Source organism: Lissotriton helveticus, chromosome 5_1 (assembly GCF_964261635.1).
Source record: "Lissotriton helveticus chromosome 5_1, aLisHel1.1, whole genome shotgun sequence".
Classification (NCBI taxonomy): Eukaryota; Metazoa; Chordata; class Amphibia; order Caudata; family Salamandridae; genus Lissotriton; species Lissotriton helveticus.
In genome coordinates, this window is record NC_136065.1 from 1513666548 (window position 1) to 1513687661 (window position 21114).

The following is a 21114-nucleotide window of genomic DNA, read 5'->3' on the forward strand; positions in this document are numbered from 1 at the left end:
ACAGAGCCACACACACAGACAGAGCCACACACACAGACAGAGCCACACACACACAGAGCCACAAACACACAGACAGAGCCAGCCTAATGCTACTAATAAATGACACTCTTACTACTGCTCTGAACGCATGAGTAAATGAAATGCTAAAGGTGAGTCACTCAGCTACGCACCTGAGAGCGCCAATACTGTGGGACACCATGCAGAGACAGTCCCACGGACAGAGGTTGCTGCATGCATGGTAACCAATGACTGCCTCAGAACCTCTCGAAAATGTCTAATCTGTTTGAGCTGAAGAACAAATCTACAGTCCCAGACTTGTGCGGTCTGTGTGAGCTTTGGGATAGCCCAGCTGTTCGTGTGAGCTGACAGATATCTCTGCTGTCCCAGGCCTGAGAGTGATATGTAAACTGAGAGACAGTCAGTGGCGTCACTAGAGTGGTGCGGGGGATGCGTACCACACGGGGTAACACCATTACATGGGGTGACACCAAAATGCAAAGTAGACAATAATCTCATAGCAGAGAGGCATATAATCATACACAGACAGTAATAATTACTGTCTGTCTATGATTGTATGTCTCTCTGCTATGAGATTATTGTCCAATTAAATTTTAGCTATAATCAAATGTTCGAAACGTCACTCATGTGACGTGGAGGCCCCCGGACCCCCCGTTTTCATCAGCCCCCGGACCCGCCGGTTTCATCAGCCCACTGCCCACGCCCAAGGTCCCCAGCTGACTGAAAAGAGTTTCACTCAGAAAACTTGCTAAACCAGAATAGGGAACAACCTAACACCTCCTCTCAGTGAGCCCAATGGGTGGACTCTCCTTCATTGGTGCTCTGAGACGATATCATGAGCCAATCGCATGGGGGCGCGGCACCGAGCTGCCTATGGTAGGCAGAGGCGCCAGATAAGCTCTGCCCTCTTGCTCTGTGCCCTCCACTGATAGAGCAAAGGGAGTCTGGTGAACAGGTCCTGAGGTGTGTGAGCCCCTGTTGTGACAGGGTGCCTCTTACCTCTGTGACGGTGTGGTCGCTTCTGGCCTGCGCTGCACAGACTGCTCTCCGACAGACACATAGGTGCTGGTCTGGCTATTTTATGATGCCATTGTGTACTTTACTCTTGTAAGTAAATATGGAATAACCCGTTTTTTCCACATCCGTTCTCCATTAATTTAATTGTAAAAGTGAGTTCCAGAAAAGAGTAAAAACTTAATTGATTGTTTTTAAATAACATTGGGGTGGCCTGTATATTTTGCACGTGCGTGTACATTTATTGAGGGTATTGTTTCTTTGTTGATCCTGGTTTGAACGTACTCCGGTTAGAGGCACAGAGTAAGGGGCAGCCTGTGTAGGTTGGCCAGCAGAGATTACTCCAGTATCTTGGTGTGGAATGTGCCGCTCACCGGAGAGTGCTGGAACCTACTAATTTGATTATTAACCGCCCGGAAAGATTCTTTTAGCAAAAAGTAAGGGAACGGTTTTTGCCAAAATAAAAAAGTATGGGCATGTCGTGATCCACAGATCGCGCCCACTTCGACCTCTGGACGCAACTACACCCAAACGTCTAGCGGGGGGGGGGGGGAGGGGGGGGGTTGGAGGATGGAATGATTATAATACTTCGAACTATCGGGGCAAACCTTCTTGTGAACTATAGTGTAAATGACTTGCAGGAGCTCCTTTCACTTTTAATGGCACTCAGCACCAACCGTTTCTCTCGTTAGTACAGGGTAATTGGTTGCCTAGATATGGCCTCCCGTCATGAAAAATTACGAGAAGTGGATACGTGCAGGAGCTGCATACAGCCAGGGGCATCCATATACAGGAATTGCAGGAAAAGGACAGTGTGACACAAGCACCAAAGGCATGAACACACAACCATCACTAGTAGAGAAACAAAACATCCAAGATATTGCATGCAGTAGCAAAGAAGCATCAAATAGGCTGCCCGCATACCCCGACATCAAAAGCAGGAGCAACGGTGTACAGACAGCCCTGCGAGCGTAGCACATAGCCACAGGCATTAGTGCACACAACATGCGGAGAGAGGACGCAGGAATCACATGCAGGTATCAGACTCCGGCAAACAATCAGCAACACGTGGATATCACAGACCACAACACAGAGGCTTCCCAAGCAGGCAGGAATGCACGGAGGCATCCCAGCAGTGGAAGTAAAACCAAACAGCTTCCAAAGCAGAAGACACGCGAACGGCAACCTGCACTGGACTCTCCTCGGACACTCAACGGGAACACGGAAGTGTACAGCCCCCCGAATGTATACAAGCCCCCTTTCCACCAGGGCAGCTCCCTTCGTTTGAACATTTCAGCGTGGGGGAGGGTGAGCTCAGTCGCTTGCCTGCTGTACCTTTAAACTGGCATGGGTCTCCCGCATACCTCGGCTCCCAGCACTCTCCCTCCCCGCACTGCTCCTCGGTGCGGCGGGCGCGCGGGCTCCGGGCTCTCACCTCCGTCCGCTCCGCTGCTGCAGTAACAGGTGTCGCCGGGGACAGCGGAATGATGGCCGGCCTCACCGAGCTGTGCGTGCACTTTCCCAGGCGTCCCAGACTCACTGGCCCCGCACTCTGCTTCTTCCAATGGCAGCAGGCAGGGTAGGGGCGCTCTGCGCAGACTGCGCTCAATTTGGGGGGGGAAATGAAGAGGAAACGGGAGCCAAAGTGCCCACAGTGGGCAGCGCAGGAGACCTGCGAAGTCGCCCCCTCGTGTGTTTTTTCACCAAACAGGACACCAGGTGTAAACAGGCGATCACGTGCGGGCTGCTAAAACAGGGGTAGTGCTCTTGGCTTTACCGGGCTGCGGCGGTGAAAACGTGGCAGATGAGGGGTAGGCTCCCTCCGAATCCGAGGTCAAGCAGAAATGGATCGGAGAAACACCCCATCATTTTCAGACTGGGGGGCATGTTTTTCTTTCTCTCCTCTTCCCATTGGCTGGAATGTAAACAATGGGCATGTTTTGACTTGTTGTTGTTCACATTCCAGCCAATGGGAAGAGGAGAGAAAGAAGAGAAAAAAACACACCCCTCAATCCGAAAAGGACGGGACTTAGATTGACAAACAAACCTCTTTTCCAATGGCTGGCCGCCGTTTAGAAGCCAGCCAATGGAGAAGAGGGGCAAGTTTAAGCTCCATACTAAGAGACATAACATCTCGCCAGTGAGACTGCGCATGCGCAACCTACGCTAGTCGAGACCTAAAAACAAAGGTTACATCGATGTTATAGTGAGGATTTAGCATTTAAAAAACCTTAGAAATTCACTGAAAAACCATAGGTTACACGGGCGTTATAGTTAAGAAATAGAATTTTAAAAACCTTAGAAATTAAGTGAAAAAAACAAAGGTTACAGGGTTGTTATGTAATTGTGATGTAATATGTGAGGTCATATGCAGTGCATTGAGGGGGCGCGAGTTATGGTTAGCTGAATTTTGCTGGTTTTGTACAAGTGAAATATCAGCCTAACCGTAACTAACACACACACACTTAAAAAAACAACAGTTACAGTGAGTGTATAGACCGGTGAAAATGTCAGCTACAAAATGCAATTTTTAACTAAAAACAGAAAAGCCTACTGAATATCACCCAGTTATAGTTTCCTGAGCTAACTGTAACATGCACCCCCTCCATTTACTGCTTACATATACATGTAACATCACTCATGACATTCTCAAATAAATCACTGATGACATCATCCAATGAATGTGACAGTTTACTATAGTCATCCAACACCCAAAGGTATAGTGAGCAAAAGCTAGAAGCAGTGGCGGCTCCCCCATTGGGGTGTGGGGGCGTTTCCTCACTGTTTTCTTGCAGTGCGAGAAGGCAGAAACATAAATGGTAATAACTATTTTATGTTTCTGCTTCTCGCACTGCGAGAAAGCAGAAGTGCATGGTTGGTGGTGGGCGTTCCTGCTCGAGGGCAGGGGGGGGCGTGGCTTGCCCACTTTTGTGTGTACTGTTTGGTTGACCCTGGGGCGAATCAAACAGTCAGTAAGCACATCAGTGGGCAAGCCATTCCCCCCTGCCCATGAGCAGGACAGCCCACTCTCCCTTTCTCTCTATGTAGGTTGCTGCATACACCAGCCTACATAGAGAAAATGGCCCGGCTGCGGCACTCTCCGATGCGCCTCACCAATCACAACAATGCCATTGCAGCATTGTGATTGGCGGAGGGGAGGGAGGCTCCCATGACGATGCAGGAATTGGAAAAGGCAGGACGGGGGAGTCGGGAGTTGGGGCCATCCAGAAGTAGAGGTGGCAGCGGCGTAGGAAGGTAAGTTAAGTTTTTATTTTTTTTTAAAATTAAACTAACCCCTCCCGCCTCCCCCATCTCCCCCCATGACGACCCAATCTCCCTCCATGACGACCCCATATCCAGCCCCTCCTTCCCCCACCTGCCCGTCATGACGGCCGCAACTGGCCACTACCATGCTAAGCTTTTCAGTCAAGAGTATGCCAAGGATCCTGCACATGGTGTGAGTTATGACAACCCTACACCATTTTCTTTTATTTGAGCGCCAAAAGTACAGTTTTCTTTTCCACCATATAACATCGCTTAACTGAGAAACCATTTTGAGGTTACTATAATTCTCATCTCTTCCAGTTAACTCTTTAGATAGGGAATAAAAGGTCACGTTAGAGTGAGGAATTACATTACTGAGTCGTTACAGTAAAATGCCGGCTTGTGCTGTGTCCAAGCAACTTTTCATTATCGTCTTGGCAAGCGAGAATGCGGGCTGACCGACACATCCCCGCAGGGGACACACATAAGAGGGCGGCCCCTTAGTGCCACAAGATGGCACACGGGGCAGCCCAGTGTTCCACGACCCTTGTTAGGGTCCTCCTCGTCACTTCCGGCCAGGGTGGGAGGCGGGGAGAGGTATATATTCCTCCCCTGCCCATCTGGCGGCCTCTTTGTCCCCTCACCCTGTCGCCGTTTCGCCGGGTTCGTTTATTTTGCGGTGAGTTGCTCCCTCCCGGGATGGGTTGCGATTTCCTGCGGTTTCAGGAGAGAGGACTGTGGGGGTGCGAGGCCATGCCGCGGGTCGCGTCCGCTCTGCCCCTGTCCTGCACCCAAATCTCCGGTGCACGGCCTCAGTTATGCTCTGGTGCATGCAGAGTCGCTTGTGTGCTCCCGCGTTGACGGTATTCAGTTGCTTTGGTGCTTGGTTCTTCGGAGAGGCCATGTATGCGGCGATGCGGCTAAGTTATATATATTATTAGGGCTGGTATACAAAGAACACCGCTGCTTCATTGAAGTGGTACTACAGACTTGTAGGCCAGCCACTGTACTAAAGGAAAGCTAAGTGGGTGTTCGTTAAGTTTACTGATTGATCGTGCATGGGCTTACTCTGGGTGCAGTAGGGCGTTTACACCACAGGGTGGCACTGTTCCTCAGTTATCGGCTTCCTCCACGCCAGAGCTTGGTTGTTATTAGCGTAAGGGGGGTTTCCTGGTCTTCTTCACTTTTTGGCAAAGAGAGTTTTACATTTGCGGTGTCACGCCTAACCAGGGGCCTGACGGGGAGTGGTGCTGCAGTCCACAGGCACTGTGACATGGTTCTCGGGGCGCTCATGGGGAACATCGCGATGGCCGGCTATGTCTCAGCGTAGGCCAGACTGGAAGCGCGAAATTTTTGTGTAAACAGGCCTCTTTTGGCGCGTGAACGATGGTTGCTAACACTTCTGGGTGCACTTGGCTGGGTTTATATTGGGCCTTGCTAAAGCCCCCTTTGTTGCGTTGTGCACACTAGGTCCTGCTTTGTGAGGTTGGTGGGGGGGCCTCTTGGGCAGGCACGGGAGGGCACTTCAACCAGGCTCTCCTCCCACCTGGGCCCCACCACTATGTGCCTCAGAATAGTCTCTGTTAGCTCTGGGTCATCGCGCACAGTGGGTGTTGGCCTGACGTGCCCGAGCCCCCAACCCAGGGGGTCACGAGCAATTTTGAATATGGCGCCCACATGAACAAGGCCCCGCCTCCTCCCTCGGGGCCACGAGAGTTTTAAAAATGGCACCCAATTTTAAATAATCCCCGCAGGGGACCCAGGGTGCGTTTGTGTCAGCGTGTTGATATTGCAACTCAGGTAACTTTACCTAGAGTGCAGTAGTTGGCCTTGTGTCCCGAGGAGCGCCATTATTCCTGTTTATTTATTCAATCAGCATTCGTCTGCTGATGGCAAGGGTTAGGTCGAGCTCGAACTGGCTGATTCTCAGTTTGCATTTTACAATTTTTTTCCGCCTACGCATTGCGGTACAATTTTCGAATCCCTCCTCTTTTAGATCATGTGCGCAAACATGTAAGGTCTCATGTGCCCGTAATTACTCCTCCAATGGTTTGCCTTGCTGGCAAGATAGCTCGGAGGGTTCTTCTCCTCCAGGTTATGGAGCTGTACATCAGGGTGTTTTAATACCAGCGCGGTCGAGCGAGTATGTCAGTACAACTGGTGTTTTCCTGTGACTATTGCATGCCAAGTCAGTGCCTAGGGTCTTCAGGTGCATAGACCTAAGTACAAGACATCATTAACGTGATCCAACCCATGGCCCAGTTTAGGCGCAGAGCCTCGGTCTTCTCTCGCACATTCTTTCTCTCGCTAACACTTGCCTAACAGTTCCAGTAAATCACAGGAAGATGGCAAGTCCATGTGATGCCCACCAGGAGCAGCCTCTGTTCTGCTCCGCCAGCCACCAACTGACACTCCACAGCTCCTCAAGCACCTAACATTCCACGATCTCATCATACTTCTAACATTCTAGACATCATCAGGCATACCAACACTCAAACTGGCTGGGCAGTAGAAAAGAGACATGCAGGTAAGGGGAAATGCAGTAGTAGATTATAACAGTGAGCAAACAATACAAGAAGAAGCAAAAGGTGCATTACAGGAGGAAATTGTGACATAAATGCAAGTTACAAAGGCGTACAATGTACAAGTAGAGGTAAAATACTGGAATACATGGCAGGCAGTCAAAGACAAGGACATAAGATTCCGTAGGCAATGGTGGCACATGTGCAAGTACCGGAAGCAAAAACAATGTTAAGAGGTACCAAACAGTGTGCTACAACAGAAAAGTGACGTGTGCAACTTACATAGGAGTACCATACTCAGGTAGAAGGAGATTACTGCTCTAAATGGCGGACTCTCAAACCACAAGAACACACTGGGCGGACACTTTCATAGTCAAGGAGACTAGAACTTGCTATAACGAGGGAGTCCCGGTGCTAATCCTGAGTGAAAACAGAGCTGAGAACAGAAAGGAAACAAAGGTTATTTTCAAGGAAATAAGTGAGTTTTGATGGCTTTCCTGAATTGATACAGCTCCTCCATTTCCCGAATATGGACTGGTAGAGTATTCCATAGTTTTGCTGCTAAGAAACGGAAAAAACGTCCACCAGCTCTGCATCGCTTGAACCGGGGGTCCTCAACCAGATTCTGGCCAGCTGAACGTAGAGCCCGCGTAGGCACATACATATTCAGCAATGGTCCCAGCATTTTAGGGGTAGACTGTTTTAAGATTTTAAATGAGATACATAAGGTCTTAAACTGTATCCGCTGAGCTACAGGAAGCCAGTGGAATTTCAGAATAGTAGCGGAGGTAGAACTGAAACGGGGCAGACGTCCTAAGGCTCTAGCAGCCGCATTTTGAATGCGTTGCAGACGGGCAATTTCCGCTTTATTAGCACCCAGGAGCAGTGAAGAGGCATAGTCCTATCAACAGGTAGAAGGGTCATAGCACACTGGGGGCAGCGAGCGAGGGTCTGGGTCACCCAGGTTCTCCCCAGGAGTCATTACTGTCTCTGCTGTGGGGCGCGCAAGGTACGCTCCTTTGAAGTAATACATTGGTAGTCAACTGGTGAGTCTGAGCAGAGCAGGTAGCTCCTGTGCAATAATCGGATAATTTCCCTGTTAAGCAACTGATGAGTCTGGGCAATTTGTTGATTTACTGATGTATTTCATTAGTACCCAGGCCGCTGGCATTTGCTTGGCATTTGCTTGATTGCCATTGCTCTGAGGTGATGGTTGTGTTTCGAGGCGTCTGTGCTGCTCATGTGTCTTTGAGTTGTCGGTGTGTGGATCTGATTTGGTATATTTCAGTTCTCTTCCTCTGGCCGCATGATATGTGGACAACTGGGTACATGGCCCTGTGTAAGAGAACCTCCTACTTACAGCTAAATAAGTCTTAAATGACTGCGAATGCCTCCTCCTCAAACGCATCCATCTGCATGCGATCGCAGATAACTTTCTTGTCATACCGCAAGTATTTCAAAGGAAAAAAGTCCCCAGATGTGTGTCACAACGGTGATGATAATTAGAACAACTAATGAAAGAACTGGTAGGGCACATCTCACTAACTTGACTGGGCACAGAAAGGCCTCAACAGAAAGATTATTATTTACCCTTCATTTTCAAAACTCAAATTAGTAACGCACAGTCCTATCTGACATCTTTAAGTATGTAGATGTGTCTCCAAACTGCAGAAAGGAGAGAGGGTGTGCGGGGGTTAAAGAGAGAGAGAGTGGAAAGTAGATGAGGGAGATAGATAGAGGGTTGCTAAGAGAGGGGGAGGATGAAATGGGGGAGAGAGAAGGAGAGGTGTGAGCAAGACTCCGAGGTGAGGCCGAGAGAAAGATGTTCGAGCTAGAGGCAGAAGGGATTGCAAGAGAGGGAGAGAGAAGAGGCTGACAGAGTACGAGAACAATAAAGATAGAGAGTGGGGTGCAGAAAACGAGGTGCCGGTGCGAGAAAATGGAAGGAAGAAGGTGAGAGCGTGGGAGAGGGGGAACGATAAAAAAATGCTTGGTCTCATAAGGAAGATTGCATGTGAGGAGAGTGTGGTCTCTCTGTGAAGGGTTGTCTGTAGGACAAGGACTGTGTGAAATAGAGCTTTCACCAACTAACAGGGTTTGGGAGTGTGTAGGTAGAGGGCTCTCTGAAAATGTGTGTACAAGGCGAAGGCTGTACATAGGAGTTAGGCCACCTAATGGGGCATGGTCGTCTCGAAGAAGTGAGGTCTCAGAGACGAGTTGTGTACAAGTTGAAGATGGTGTGTATTGCAGGCTTAAGCACCTAATGGGGATTGGGAGTCACATTGCAAAGGATGAGTGTAATAGGGGCTTGGCTACCTAATAAGGCTTCTGAGTCTAGAGAGAGTGGACTATTACCTCATCCATACTGATATTATAAAGAGAGAGCCCAAACCTTTGAGGCGGGTAATCTCAGTAACCACAGCACCAATCACAACACCCAATACAGCGTTGGAAAGAGCAGTTGCAGCAGAAGGACATAGGCTATGCAGACGGCCACCATATACATTTTTCTTTTTAAATTGTTTTTATTAACTTTTCAAGAAACAGTGGTGTTCATCACAATCATACAGTGCAAGACATACAATGGTACTGTAGGACACTATATACATTTAAAAGGTAAAAGAACCGTGCCAGCAAAGTAGTCCCTTGTGGGCGTGCCTGCGTTGTGCTGTGGGCGTGGGCTGGGGGTGTGACGAACACTGGGGGCGTGTGGTACGGCCATCACATCGTGGGCTGTGGGCCTGTGCTGGGGGGCGTGACAAACGCTGGGGGTGTGACAAACGCTGGGGCGTGTGTCCGCCCTTCATGCCATGTGAGTCGTACATACAAACGCCTTACGTTGCTGCACAGCATCAAGGGGCACACTGGGGGCGTGACACGCTGGGGGCGTGAGAAACGCTGGGGGCGTGTGTCAGGCCTTCATGCCATGTGAACGCAATTGCGCCGCATCAAGAGGCACGCTGGGGGCGTGAGAAACGCTGGGGGCGTGTGCTACGTTCTGACCTTCCTACCATGTGGGTCGTACATTAATCAGAAGATCGTCTGCTGTGGCCATGTGCTGGGGGCATGACAAACGCGTTCAGCTGGAGGCCTGGTAAGTAACATTACTGCAGCCTCTCCTGCGCGCTGTTACTGAACTCTCTCATTCAATGAAATTAGACGCACCTGCTACCATCAACCAGGGCTCCAGCCGGGCTCAGGCGGCGGATCAGTACACTAATTACACGCACCTGATAACATCAACCAGGGCTGCAGCTGGGCCTCAAGTGGGGGAACACACACCTGCTAACATCAAACAGGCCTGCATCTGGGCCACAAGCGGGGGAACATGCAAATGAGCATGTCTGCGGGGACAATTACTGCAGCCTCTCCTACTCGCTGTCACTGAACTATCTCATTAAACGGATTTACCCGCGGCTGATAACTCTCTCATTCAATGACATTACACGCGCCTACTAACGTCAACCAGGGCTGTAGCCGGGCTCAGGCGGCGGATCACTACACCAATTACACGCGCCTGCTAACATTAACCAGGGCTGCAGCTGGCCCTTCTCCGTCCCTATTCTAATGAAACAAAAAATGTTGTCTACTGTGAGATTTTAAAATAAATTGCCCTTGCCAAATACACACATTACACACATTCTATTTCATACCCGGACAACGTCGGGACGGGCTGCTAGTTATTTTATATAGGCACTTATGTGTATGTAATGTATGCTTCAAACAATTCTGATAGATAATGTCATTAATGATGTAATTCAACATGTCATGAGTAATGTAAGGTCATAAGCAGTACCTGGCGGTTGCAAGTATTGCAAGTATGGTTAGCTCGGTAAATTACATCTGGCCAATTTCAGTGTTTTTAGAATCTGGATGGACAGTGCAGCTGTTTGCAGACAATTATGTGAGGGGCTTTGACTCCGCCCACATGTAGGGAGCCAGGATTACAAGGGCTGATTGGGAAGAATTTGTGTGCTTCCACAAAAAAGTGCTTGCCCTCCACAGCTATGATAATTTTGTTTATATATCCAGCTGCCTAAGATTAAACTTTCGGGGGCACACACATGACACTGGAATGCTTATAAAGTGCCTTAGGTAACCAGATAATTTATGTTGTTTTCCACTGGCAGCAGCATGGATGGGAGGAGGGCAATTATTAACCTACATGGATTTTTCGATCTGCTCGACAGCGCAACAGTCACATGACCTTTAAACATACATCAATATAGCTAAGCAGTTCTTTGCTTCCTTTTAACATACATCAATATAATTATGCAGTTCTTCTCTTTCACACAACGACATTCGTTCCCATGCTATTTACTTTTAATGTTTCATAATACCATGCAATCTTCTTTTTGAAGCTAGACCTATTGTCATTGCCAATGCTAATTTCTGTTTAAAATTGTATTTTGAAATTGACATTTACCCCTACTTTTACCCCATTTTAACCTTTTTTCAATCAATTTCTAAGATATTTTTGTAACAGAGTAACACATTACTAATACCACTAACTATGTCACTTTAAGTTTTGTTTTATTCAGCGAATTTCTAGTATTTTTTTTAACAATGTAATATATTGCTAACACCTTAATGTATGTAGTAGTTCCTTGTCTACGTAAGGATTGAGCTCGCTGTGAAAAGCTGCTGAGTGCAGCATCTGCATAATAGTGACTTGCCCACCTAATTAGGCTTAGGTGACTGGAGGGAGTAAGCAGGAAGCCTGAGGTTCCTCACTGGCATTGCCCTAGGAATCATTGTGGCAGCATTTTAGGCATGAAAGTATTATAACACAGCACATGGCCACGTCCTGCCACTGAAGCGCACACCTGCATGCATGTCCTGACCCCACATTGGAGGTCAAGGCATTTTCACCTGTGTAGCATCCCAGAGTACCTACGCATGCACAGTGAAATTCATTGTCCCCTCCCCAGACTTTTAAATGCACCACCGCTGCGACACAGCTCATTCACTTCACCATGGACCTGGGATACGCCTCGCGGCGTGGACAAGCTGCTCCTTAACTGTCCTTGCCTATTCACTGTTCTAGGTTGCCTGAAAGGTCCCCCAATCTCACTTCACGTCAAGTCCCAAGTCCACCGAATGGCAGTTCCACACTGCAGAGCCCCTTTCCACTTCTGTTTAATGGTGGATGTAGAGCTACAAAAATTGGAATATGCAGTAGTCATTGAAAAAGTCTCTGGCAGGACCCATTGGATATCTCCTATGGTAACTGCCAACAAACCCAAGTAGTCAGGTTGCATCTGCATCGACATGAGGCTCCCCAATAAAGCAAATAGAAGAGAATGGCACATCTCCCCCACACCAACATCACAGCTCTACCTGGTTCTCAAAACTGGACCTGAACGTTGGCTATCACCAACTAAAGCTACACAAGGATAGCAGGTATATCACTACTATCTCCTGGCACGATGGCTCAACTTCGGAAATCATCAGCAGCGGAGGTCTTACAAAATGCAACCTAGGAGGTCCTGACAGGCCTCAAAGGTATCAGCAATGTTAGTGACGACATCCTCATATAAGGGCCCACCCTTGATAGTCATCGCTGCCATCTGCATGCCACCCTCACAAGTGTCGCAACAGCTGGCCTCACCCTCAACCATGCAAAATACCAATTCTTCCGGTAAAAGTTGGTATTCTTTGGCTATATCTTTTTCCAAGGTGTACCAATTCAAATGCATCGACATCAGGGATGCAGCCACCCCCTCCTCAGCCTTGAAACAGACTGAGGGAGGTTCATCCCCAACCTGGCCCCACTAGCAGGTCTGTTAAGACACCTCACCAAGCGTCAACACAATGGGTGTGGGGTCCGGCGGAAGCCGACTCCTTCCAAGTGATCAAGAAGAAACTTCTCCAAGACACTGTGGTGTCCTACTTCGACTCCGCCAAAGTAAGTTAGTTAGTAGTTGATGCCAAACCCATAGGTCTGGGGCCTGTGATGATGCAACATGCTGGGGATGACCACTGGGCCCCTGTTGCATACGCCAGCAGAGCTCTCACAGATTCATAAAAACCCATGCACACAGAGAAAGAGGTCCTTACCATCATGTGGGGGTGTCACCACTTCCACTTCTACTTGTATTGCCGCCCCTTCCAAGCCGCTGATGTTCATGGCTGCTGTTACCCTCACCCGTTTTGAACATTCAACAACCATGACTGAGAATTTTGTCCTTTGAGAAACACTGCAGTCAAACACTTCAGGTAAAATTCTGATTTAAAATGCACTATTTTGCCCATTGTTGCAAAATGTTATGGATGCATGTCAAAATATTGACAAGAGAAATATCAACCCCTCCTATATATACACTGACTCCGCAATATCGACTCCCAATATATTGTCAAGTTAAGCATACATCAGGAATTATAGATTCACTATTCCACCTACAGCTCTACTTCGATGATATAGTGCAAGCTAATATTGTGGAGTCGATCTTTGTAAAAATCAATATTAAAAATATTTTGTTCTGAAAACATCTTTACCAGGGAGAGAAACCCCGGATCCTGTTGCAGCAATTACAACTCCTTAAACTTTGAATATTCACAGTGGGTAATTTGTACTAAGTAATTCATAAAGATTTAAATTGCCACCTCTGTTCACATCTGCCTTTTATGTAAATCCTATATGGCCTATATGGAAAGTGAAACAGCTACAATGGACTAGGACTCCCATAGAAGAGCACTCAGCAATATTATGAACACCTTGCGCCTCCTCTGAAACACCAAATCAAGATTCTCCTTTACCCAGGTAGCATCCGTCCAAAAAGGAGCCTTAATCTAAACTTCTAAAATATTCTTAACTTCGCTCATCCATATCTCCGATAGATCATCTGATTCTACAATAATTCCGCATTTGTAAAGCGTGAACTTATCACATGTAAGGGTATCCAGGCGCTGAGGGCCATTGGGGAGATAAAGTGAGCTATTGCCCAGAGTCACAAGATGCTGAGCTGAAGCCAGGGTTCGAACCATGAGCCCCACACTCCGGAATCAGCCTCTCCGGCCACTGCACCACACCACTCCTCTCCCTATCACTTAGTACCAAGCAACGTCCCCTCACCTGAATACTCTCCTGCACAGTCTTTAGTCTACAGCCCCGGCTGCACTGGAGCACTAGCCAATCGAGTTAAGGGCTTTCACCTCACTTCCTACATTTGAAAGAGCCCTTACAGGACTGACCTCTTGGCACGAGAGCCCATGGAGAACAGAAATTAGAGATTTCTAATATGGACCTTGGCCCAGCCTCTCGCAAAACTTGGTATAGATCTTCACACCTCAGTAGGTCTTGCAATGCTAAATGAACTTAAGGAAAGCATTCTTGAAAAATTATAACTACAAGTGTTTTAACTTTGCTTACTTTTACATTTAGGAGCAGGGTCACTCCAGGTTCCAGCTGCTGTACAAGATATTGTTGATTTCCCAATAAGTGAAAATCCGGTTTTGCAGGAGTACGTAACTGCACGTTGATATGTAAACTCTTCCTTGTCCGCATCAGTGTGCGTGCCATCTTGTATTTCTGGTGGTTGGACACATATCACAGCTAAAGAGAAAGAAAAATAAGTGTTGCCTTGGGCTCATTTATACTGTATGGAAGAAGGGCCATTGCAGGTGTACCAACGTAACATACCTGGTTTCAACCTGTTGTGTTTTACTTCAGATTGTTCAGATTGTGGTATACATCGATTCTCATAACAGGTCAAGTTACTTACTCAAATAACATAGGTCCTCTCAATCCATGTGATTATTTCAATCCACTCTGTAAATTCCATTTAACACATGGCAGAGCGTCAATCTGTCAAGTGCTAACACTTGTGTGGTTTGACAAGGTGCACGTCTCTTGTGTACCTCTACCCATTCAAAAGCCAACTTTCAATATCCTGTTCTGCTGCAGCTGAAGGTGGCCATCTGAATGGTGGAGAAAAAGTTCTCAGAACACAGCATGAGATAGCAGAATGATTTTTATACAAGGGCCATATTCATCCAACTTCAGGAATTTGGGGGCATATTATCAAGACAGGCGATAAAATTATCACCGTTTTAGCAGCAGAAAACTGCCGCTAAAATGGCGATAATGGGCTTGATAATATGCTCTATGGAATTCCAATTGAAGCCCATGTTAGATGTCCTTCACATCTAACATGAGCTTCAATTGGAAATCTATAACGCATATTAGCAAGCCTATTATCGCCGTTTTAGCGGCTGTTTCCTGCCGCTAAAACGGCGATAATTTTAACAAGGTTCTTGCTAATATGCCCCAGCATGTTTTAATCTGTAGTGTTGTTGTATAGGCATACAGTGCAATATCTTCAGGAGAGGAGTGGTATGAGATTTCCTGGGTGATTAAAAACCAGTGTGGCTATAGAAAGACGAATCATCTGTAATTTAGAGAAATCTCCCTTGGATATGTCAAGATAGATAGCACTGGCATAGTCCAGGCAGGATCCAGTTACTGCTTACATAGGGCCAGATTCCTAAAGGTATAGTTAGACGAAAGTCTAACTTTATGGCTATCGATATTCACAAAGGCATTTACTACTCGTATATGCCCTTTGTGAATACCGAAAGTCGTAAAGTTTAATTTTCGTCTAACTTTACCTTTGTGAATCGGGCCCATAGTTTTTAAGGCACTGATTGAAAAGTAAGCATGTCATTTCCAAACCTTCCTTAAGGTAAAAATGCATTTAGACACTAAAGAATTAATCTGAGACAGCAGGTTGCCACAGTTACTTCGACGATTTTAGAGCCATCTTGGGTTTGGGAACAGGTCTCATTTCAAAATGCCAATAAAGCGGAGTCCAGAGCCCTGAATGGCAATGCTCAAGTAAACAACTCCTAAATATATATTTTTCAACCTGTAGCCATGTAACATACAAGAGAGATTTCATCAAGTACAAAGAATTTATTCAAAGCCTTAATGGTCAAAGATGATGCATATGGAGGTCAGATTTCCAGAGGATAAACCCCAGTATGTGACCACACGATTAAATCATCAATTACAGTCACTGCTAAAAAAGAAGGTCCTTTTAAAAAAAAAATTCTTTGATATTACTTGATTGAGGCAATAGTCAAAATGTTAGAGAACTTTGTCGAATGGCTGTAGCTGATGAGCCACAAAATGTTCTATACACCTCACCTACTTCTCTCTGTACCTAGTCAAACAGAATTTCAAGGAACAGAAGGGTGCTTTTTAGGTCAAACCTACCAGACGGCGCAGCTGCCTGGATTACTATAGACGTCTTGGGGATATTCGGAAAGCTTCCATGGGCTGCATTCCGCCAACTGCTTATCATTGCCTTTATGGTTTGTAACTCACATTTGTTTGCTTCCTTTTTGTGGGCTTTTTTAGGTCTCGCAGGCTTAGCACTGGAGCGCGCATGCGCTCTTCGCTCTGAGAGACATATTGTGGTAGAGGGGATTTTAGAAATGGACTCGAAGCCCTGCCCACTTTTCTTATTGGGTAGCATCATCAATTATGTTAAACGCTGGCTTCTAATTGATATTCAGGCTTTTTGTCACCGCCCTGTCTCCTTTTAGCTCCGCCCATCCGGATTGGATCGTTTACTGTCGGAAATACACGGTGCCTTTATGTTGTGGCTCAGCACTATTTTCTTTCACTTGTGTTTGGTAATGGCAGCCGCGTGTTCATTTTTGCATCGGGCTTCCACTTCACTTGGCTTTTCACGCGCTGACATGCCGCTTTCCTAGCCATCATAATAAGCTGATATCAGAGTAAGATAATGCGGAATGCAGGCCTCGTTGCAATCCTCTAGGTGCATTAAAGGTGAGCGGTGTTAAAGTTTTGCCAACCTCACCATACACAGCCCAGCAATGTGTGACAGAAAGTGTAACAGCCGCTAACACCGTGAGCAGGTCTCCCTTTTAAATTACACAGCCCTGGGCAGGGGAACGGGTGCTAGCAAGTTATAATAATAAGTTACCGACAGAACGCCTCTCTGTATGACCGCTTTTTTTTTTTTTAACGGTCTCCTTTAACTGGTCGGTGAGCACTTTTTTTTTCATTCCACATTGGTGTCCCAGACAGCGGTAGCAGCAGGGTAGGGGCGTGTTATTGAAACCAAGGTTGTGATTTTTGTCCAGTTTTTACTGAAGAGGATGAAAGAATCAGTCACCATGCAGAAATTCAAACAAGTGACTTGCAATTCCCTACAAGAATTTGGCTGACCTAGCTGACTTAGAACAGGGACTATTTGCATGCGGGTCAGGTGCTCAGTAAAAGGCAGCTGTTTTCCTCTAAATAATGGAATACGGTCTTCTATAAGTCACAGTTTTGTACTGCCAGAAATTCTCTTTCCCTCCCATACAATCTTTTGACAGTATTTTTGCCTTTCATCCTTTTGCCCATGTTTGTGTTATACAAATACCAAATATAATCACTAGGCATGGACAAAATTAGGTTGCCATAATTTACGCAATTTGTGGAAATTTACGCCTGCCACATGAAATAATTAAAAATTGAACGTGCATTTTGTGGTAAAATTTACTGCAAACGAACGGGAACAACTGACCGCGAGTAGCTGCTGTTCACTGAATTTGTGTAAATGCGTCCTTGCACCAAAAATTAACACATTTCACATCACAACATAGTACACAATTATGGATTTGCATTTCAAGTAAATATTGCAATTTTGTGCACATTTGCCGTAATTTTGTGTAATTACTCGTAAAATAAATTATGTAGATTTTGCACTCCCCTATATACATGTAGATATACATGATTTAGACAGACTACTTTCATGTGAAAGATAGAAAAATGCAGTATTAATTGCAAGCAGTGATAAAGTCAATCGGTCTAACTTTTGATAAGTAAAGTGCTTTGTAATTGGTGGGTGAGAAAGTGTATAGTTATTTATACACTGCTATGCACTTTATATCGGTCTATGTGATGAAAATAGAGACAGGTGAATATTCACCCTTCACCCACAAAGTCAGGAAACGTCACCCTCTGTGAAGATGCTGATGCTTCCCAGGATCACCAAGGCAAGGTTTTAGCTACTTACCCTGAAATTTGTACTTTGGACTTTTTCCAGCCTCGGGGTGTTCCAGCCTTTGGTTTTCCAAGGTAGGACAGTTGTCATGAAAAGGTGGAGACTGGGGTGATGCTCAAGCTCTGCAAGCAATATCTATGAGGGTGTACGACCAAGTGACGTAGCAGGAGATGGCGCATAATGTTAGACTCAGAATCTGATTAGGAAACATGTTTCAGGAAGGGTCTCTGTTGGAGACCACAGCCACCCACCGAAAGTCACCATATTAGGTTTCTCACTGCTGCACAATTCTGCTGAAGCAGCTATTTTTTTTCTCATTACTTTGCAGTATCGCTCATCGCACAATTAAAAAATGATGTAAAGTTCCAAGTTGCTCGAGCCTGTAACCCCTTTTTAAAATGTCAAGTAGCTAAATTTACCAATTTTACAGAACGTTCTGTATAAGTTGCATTCTGTAAATGTATACTTTGTTTTACCCAGCTGCATGGTTTAAACAATACTGCCCAATAATTTCGTACTCCATTGCTGCTTAATTCCATTGGCCCTACCTACAATTGATCAAGTGGAATCAAAATTAACATGTTTTGAACATTTTATTACAATATACTTGTTAATAAGGATGATTATAAATAAAAATGATGTAAAATTGAAAAAAAACTCAACATATTTACCTGTGACTTTTTTTCATAGTCTTGTGAATCACACTGTATGCTAATTTGCATTTAAAGAACACTCATTTAATACCTAAATAGTGTTCACTGAGTAGTAATTAGCAGATAATTCTGAAATCACTCAGCAGGTTGGACCTTTCTGCCAAAAATTTAAAGCAGAGTAGTGTGTATATTCTTGGGGTAATTGAAAATCATTCTTAAAACACCAGGAGTAATTTCACCATGTTAAAAAGAAAGTATGCTTGTGGAGGTTTGGATGTTTATTTTCAAATCATCCTCACATCATCAAGAACAACGGGACCATATGAAGCAATCAGATACTCATTCTTAAATCCTCCTGAAGTCATCAGGAATAGTCACACCTTGTGTAGTCATCAGACACTCATTTTGAAACCCTCCTGAAGTCATCAGGAATAGTCACACCTTTTGACGTCATCAGATACTCATTTTTAAATCCTCCTGAAGTCATAAGGAATAGTCACACCTTGTGAAGTCATCCGTACTCATTTTCAAGTCATTTGCGAATCATCAGGTTCAAGTTTCTAAACTCAGATGATGTGAAAATGACTTCTGCAGTAGTTGGATGATCATCCAATTACTCTGGGATGGCTTCTAAAGTAATCCTGTTTGACCTGGGTTGTTTGTGTAGCATGCAGCCTGCTTGCTCTCTGGTTTACACTCGCTGCAGGCAGGAGACAGTTATTGTGTTAAAAAACAACACACCGGGTTCTTAATACTGGCAGCCTTTACAGGCACGAGAGAACACGCAGCGCAGCACTGCTAGAGACAGAGGGGGAGGGGCCGGGGAGGCAGGCAGGCTCGAGTTACACCGCAGCTCCCTGAAGAGGCCAAGGCACAGTTAAGGGGAAAGAGCAGGCTGATGCATGTTAAAAGGAATTAACGCTGCACAACTGGTTTTCAATCTGCATCACGCTTTCAGTTTAAGTGTGAGACATGGTCGTCGTCACGTCTTGCTGGCAGGGCGGCTAGTTTTAATTGAAATTGTTTCAGTGACGCCGCTGCCCACAGCCTCCTCCCACCGTTCTTTAATTGCAGTGCATTTCTTTTGTTGTGTACTCGTTTTCCTTCCAATTGCTCGGCTCTGACACATGTTCGATACGGTATGTTGTGTTTATTTTTTTTGTACTGTTTGAGAACAACTGACTCTTCCATACAGTTAAATCCTATCCTACAACGAGGAAAGTTAGGGTCCATTCTGATCAGTTTTGGGTTTGTTTGTTTCATTTATTGGCTGTGCTTCCATAGTTATTAAGTCCGGTGAAAGGGGTTGTACGGTTGCATCGGCTTTTTTTTAGTTTTCGGGCACCTCGCTGTTTCTTCGCAGTGTCTGTGCCTAACAAAGGTTGCAAGCTGCAGGGTGTCTTTGGCTGGTGCTTGTGCACGTTGGAGGTGGGGGCAGTCTGTGCCCCGATCGTGGACTGGTTCTGGTCTCAGGAAGAACTGCAGGCATGGGCTCTTACTAGGAGGTCGTTGCTCTTGCTTTCACTGTGTTGTCTCCCCTCCATCCCATTCTGTTGCTCTCCCCTCTCCCTTCCAATCAGACACGGGGCCCCAGGTTAGGTCTACCTCCCAGCGAAGCCAGGTGGTAGGAGATAGAGGGACTGTGCTGGTAGTTTATGATGCCCTCACCATAAAGCAAAATACAGGAGTGCAGAGCAAATGGTCTGCCACTGGCTGTCTGTAAACAGTAAGAGGCGTATGCAGCTGACCCATGAAGTAACCAGGCTGCACTCTCTTACCAGTGCAACTGTTGTGCTTTTTGTCAAATTAGATAGTTTTGTTTCTCTTTCTCAGGGCAATGTAGATGTCCTAAGACTGATTCTGGGAAGTGCTTTGTTTGTGTAAACTTTACTTAGGGGAGGATTGGGGGTAGAAAGGCGGGCGATGCAAGTTACGCCCACTGGTGGTAAGAAGCACTGTGTTAAGTAGACTTGACTACTGTAACTCTCTGTATTCAGGTGCCCCACAATACATCATTCAGGGATTACAGAGAGTACCGTCTGCAGCAGCGAAATTAGCACTTAATAGGTCACAAAGCTCATCTACCACCTTGGCTATGAGAGAGCTACACTGGCTGCCCATCAAGGAAAGAGTCCAGTTTACGGCCTTATGTCGGATTGTCAGAGCAGTGCATAAGATTGACCCTATTCTTTTGCAGGAAAAATTCATGTGGTACCAACCCAGGAGACAACTTCGTTCCGCTAGTGCTGGTCTACTGCAGGTCTCCAGATTTAAACGAGCCAGGTCAGGAGGAAGGGCATTCAATGTGGTGGGTACCCGCCAATGGAATGAACTTCCTCTGAGTCTCAAGTGTAAATCCTCCCTTCCTACTCACCTTGGCCTGACCTTTGTCCCATTCTGGTCACCCACTTTCAGTCGTAAGCGCCAGGATGCCCGTAGGGTGACAGTACGCGCTATATAAGTGTCAAATCAAATCAAGTAGGAAAGGGTGAAAATATTACGCAAAAACGGCAAGGTTAGGAACGTATGTCCCAGTAAACAATCAAGAATTTGCGCAAACACGGCTCAGGATTTTCTCAGATGATACAATTAAAGTTAATTACAGCAGCGGGTGGGTGTCCC

The 21114-nt window shown here is 46.1% G+C and overlaps 1 protein-coding gene across 2 annotated transcripts in view; it reads right to left on the minus strand.

The window, feature by feature from the left end:
- LOC144755519 (membrane cofactor protein-like) overlaps positions 1-21114 on the minus strand; it is a 584025-nt gene that overhangs the window by 310739 nt on the left and 252172 nt on the right. For both annotated transcript variants that reach the window (XM_078644523.1, XM_078644522.1), the window contains exon 5: positions 14191-14373. In XM_078644523.1, coding sequence (XP_078500649.1) covers positions 14191-14373 — 183 coding nt within the window. The remainder of the gene's footprint in view (positions 1-14190; positions 14374-21114) is intronic.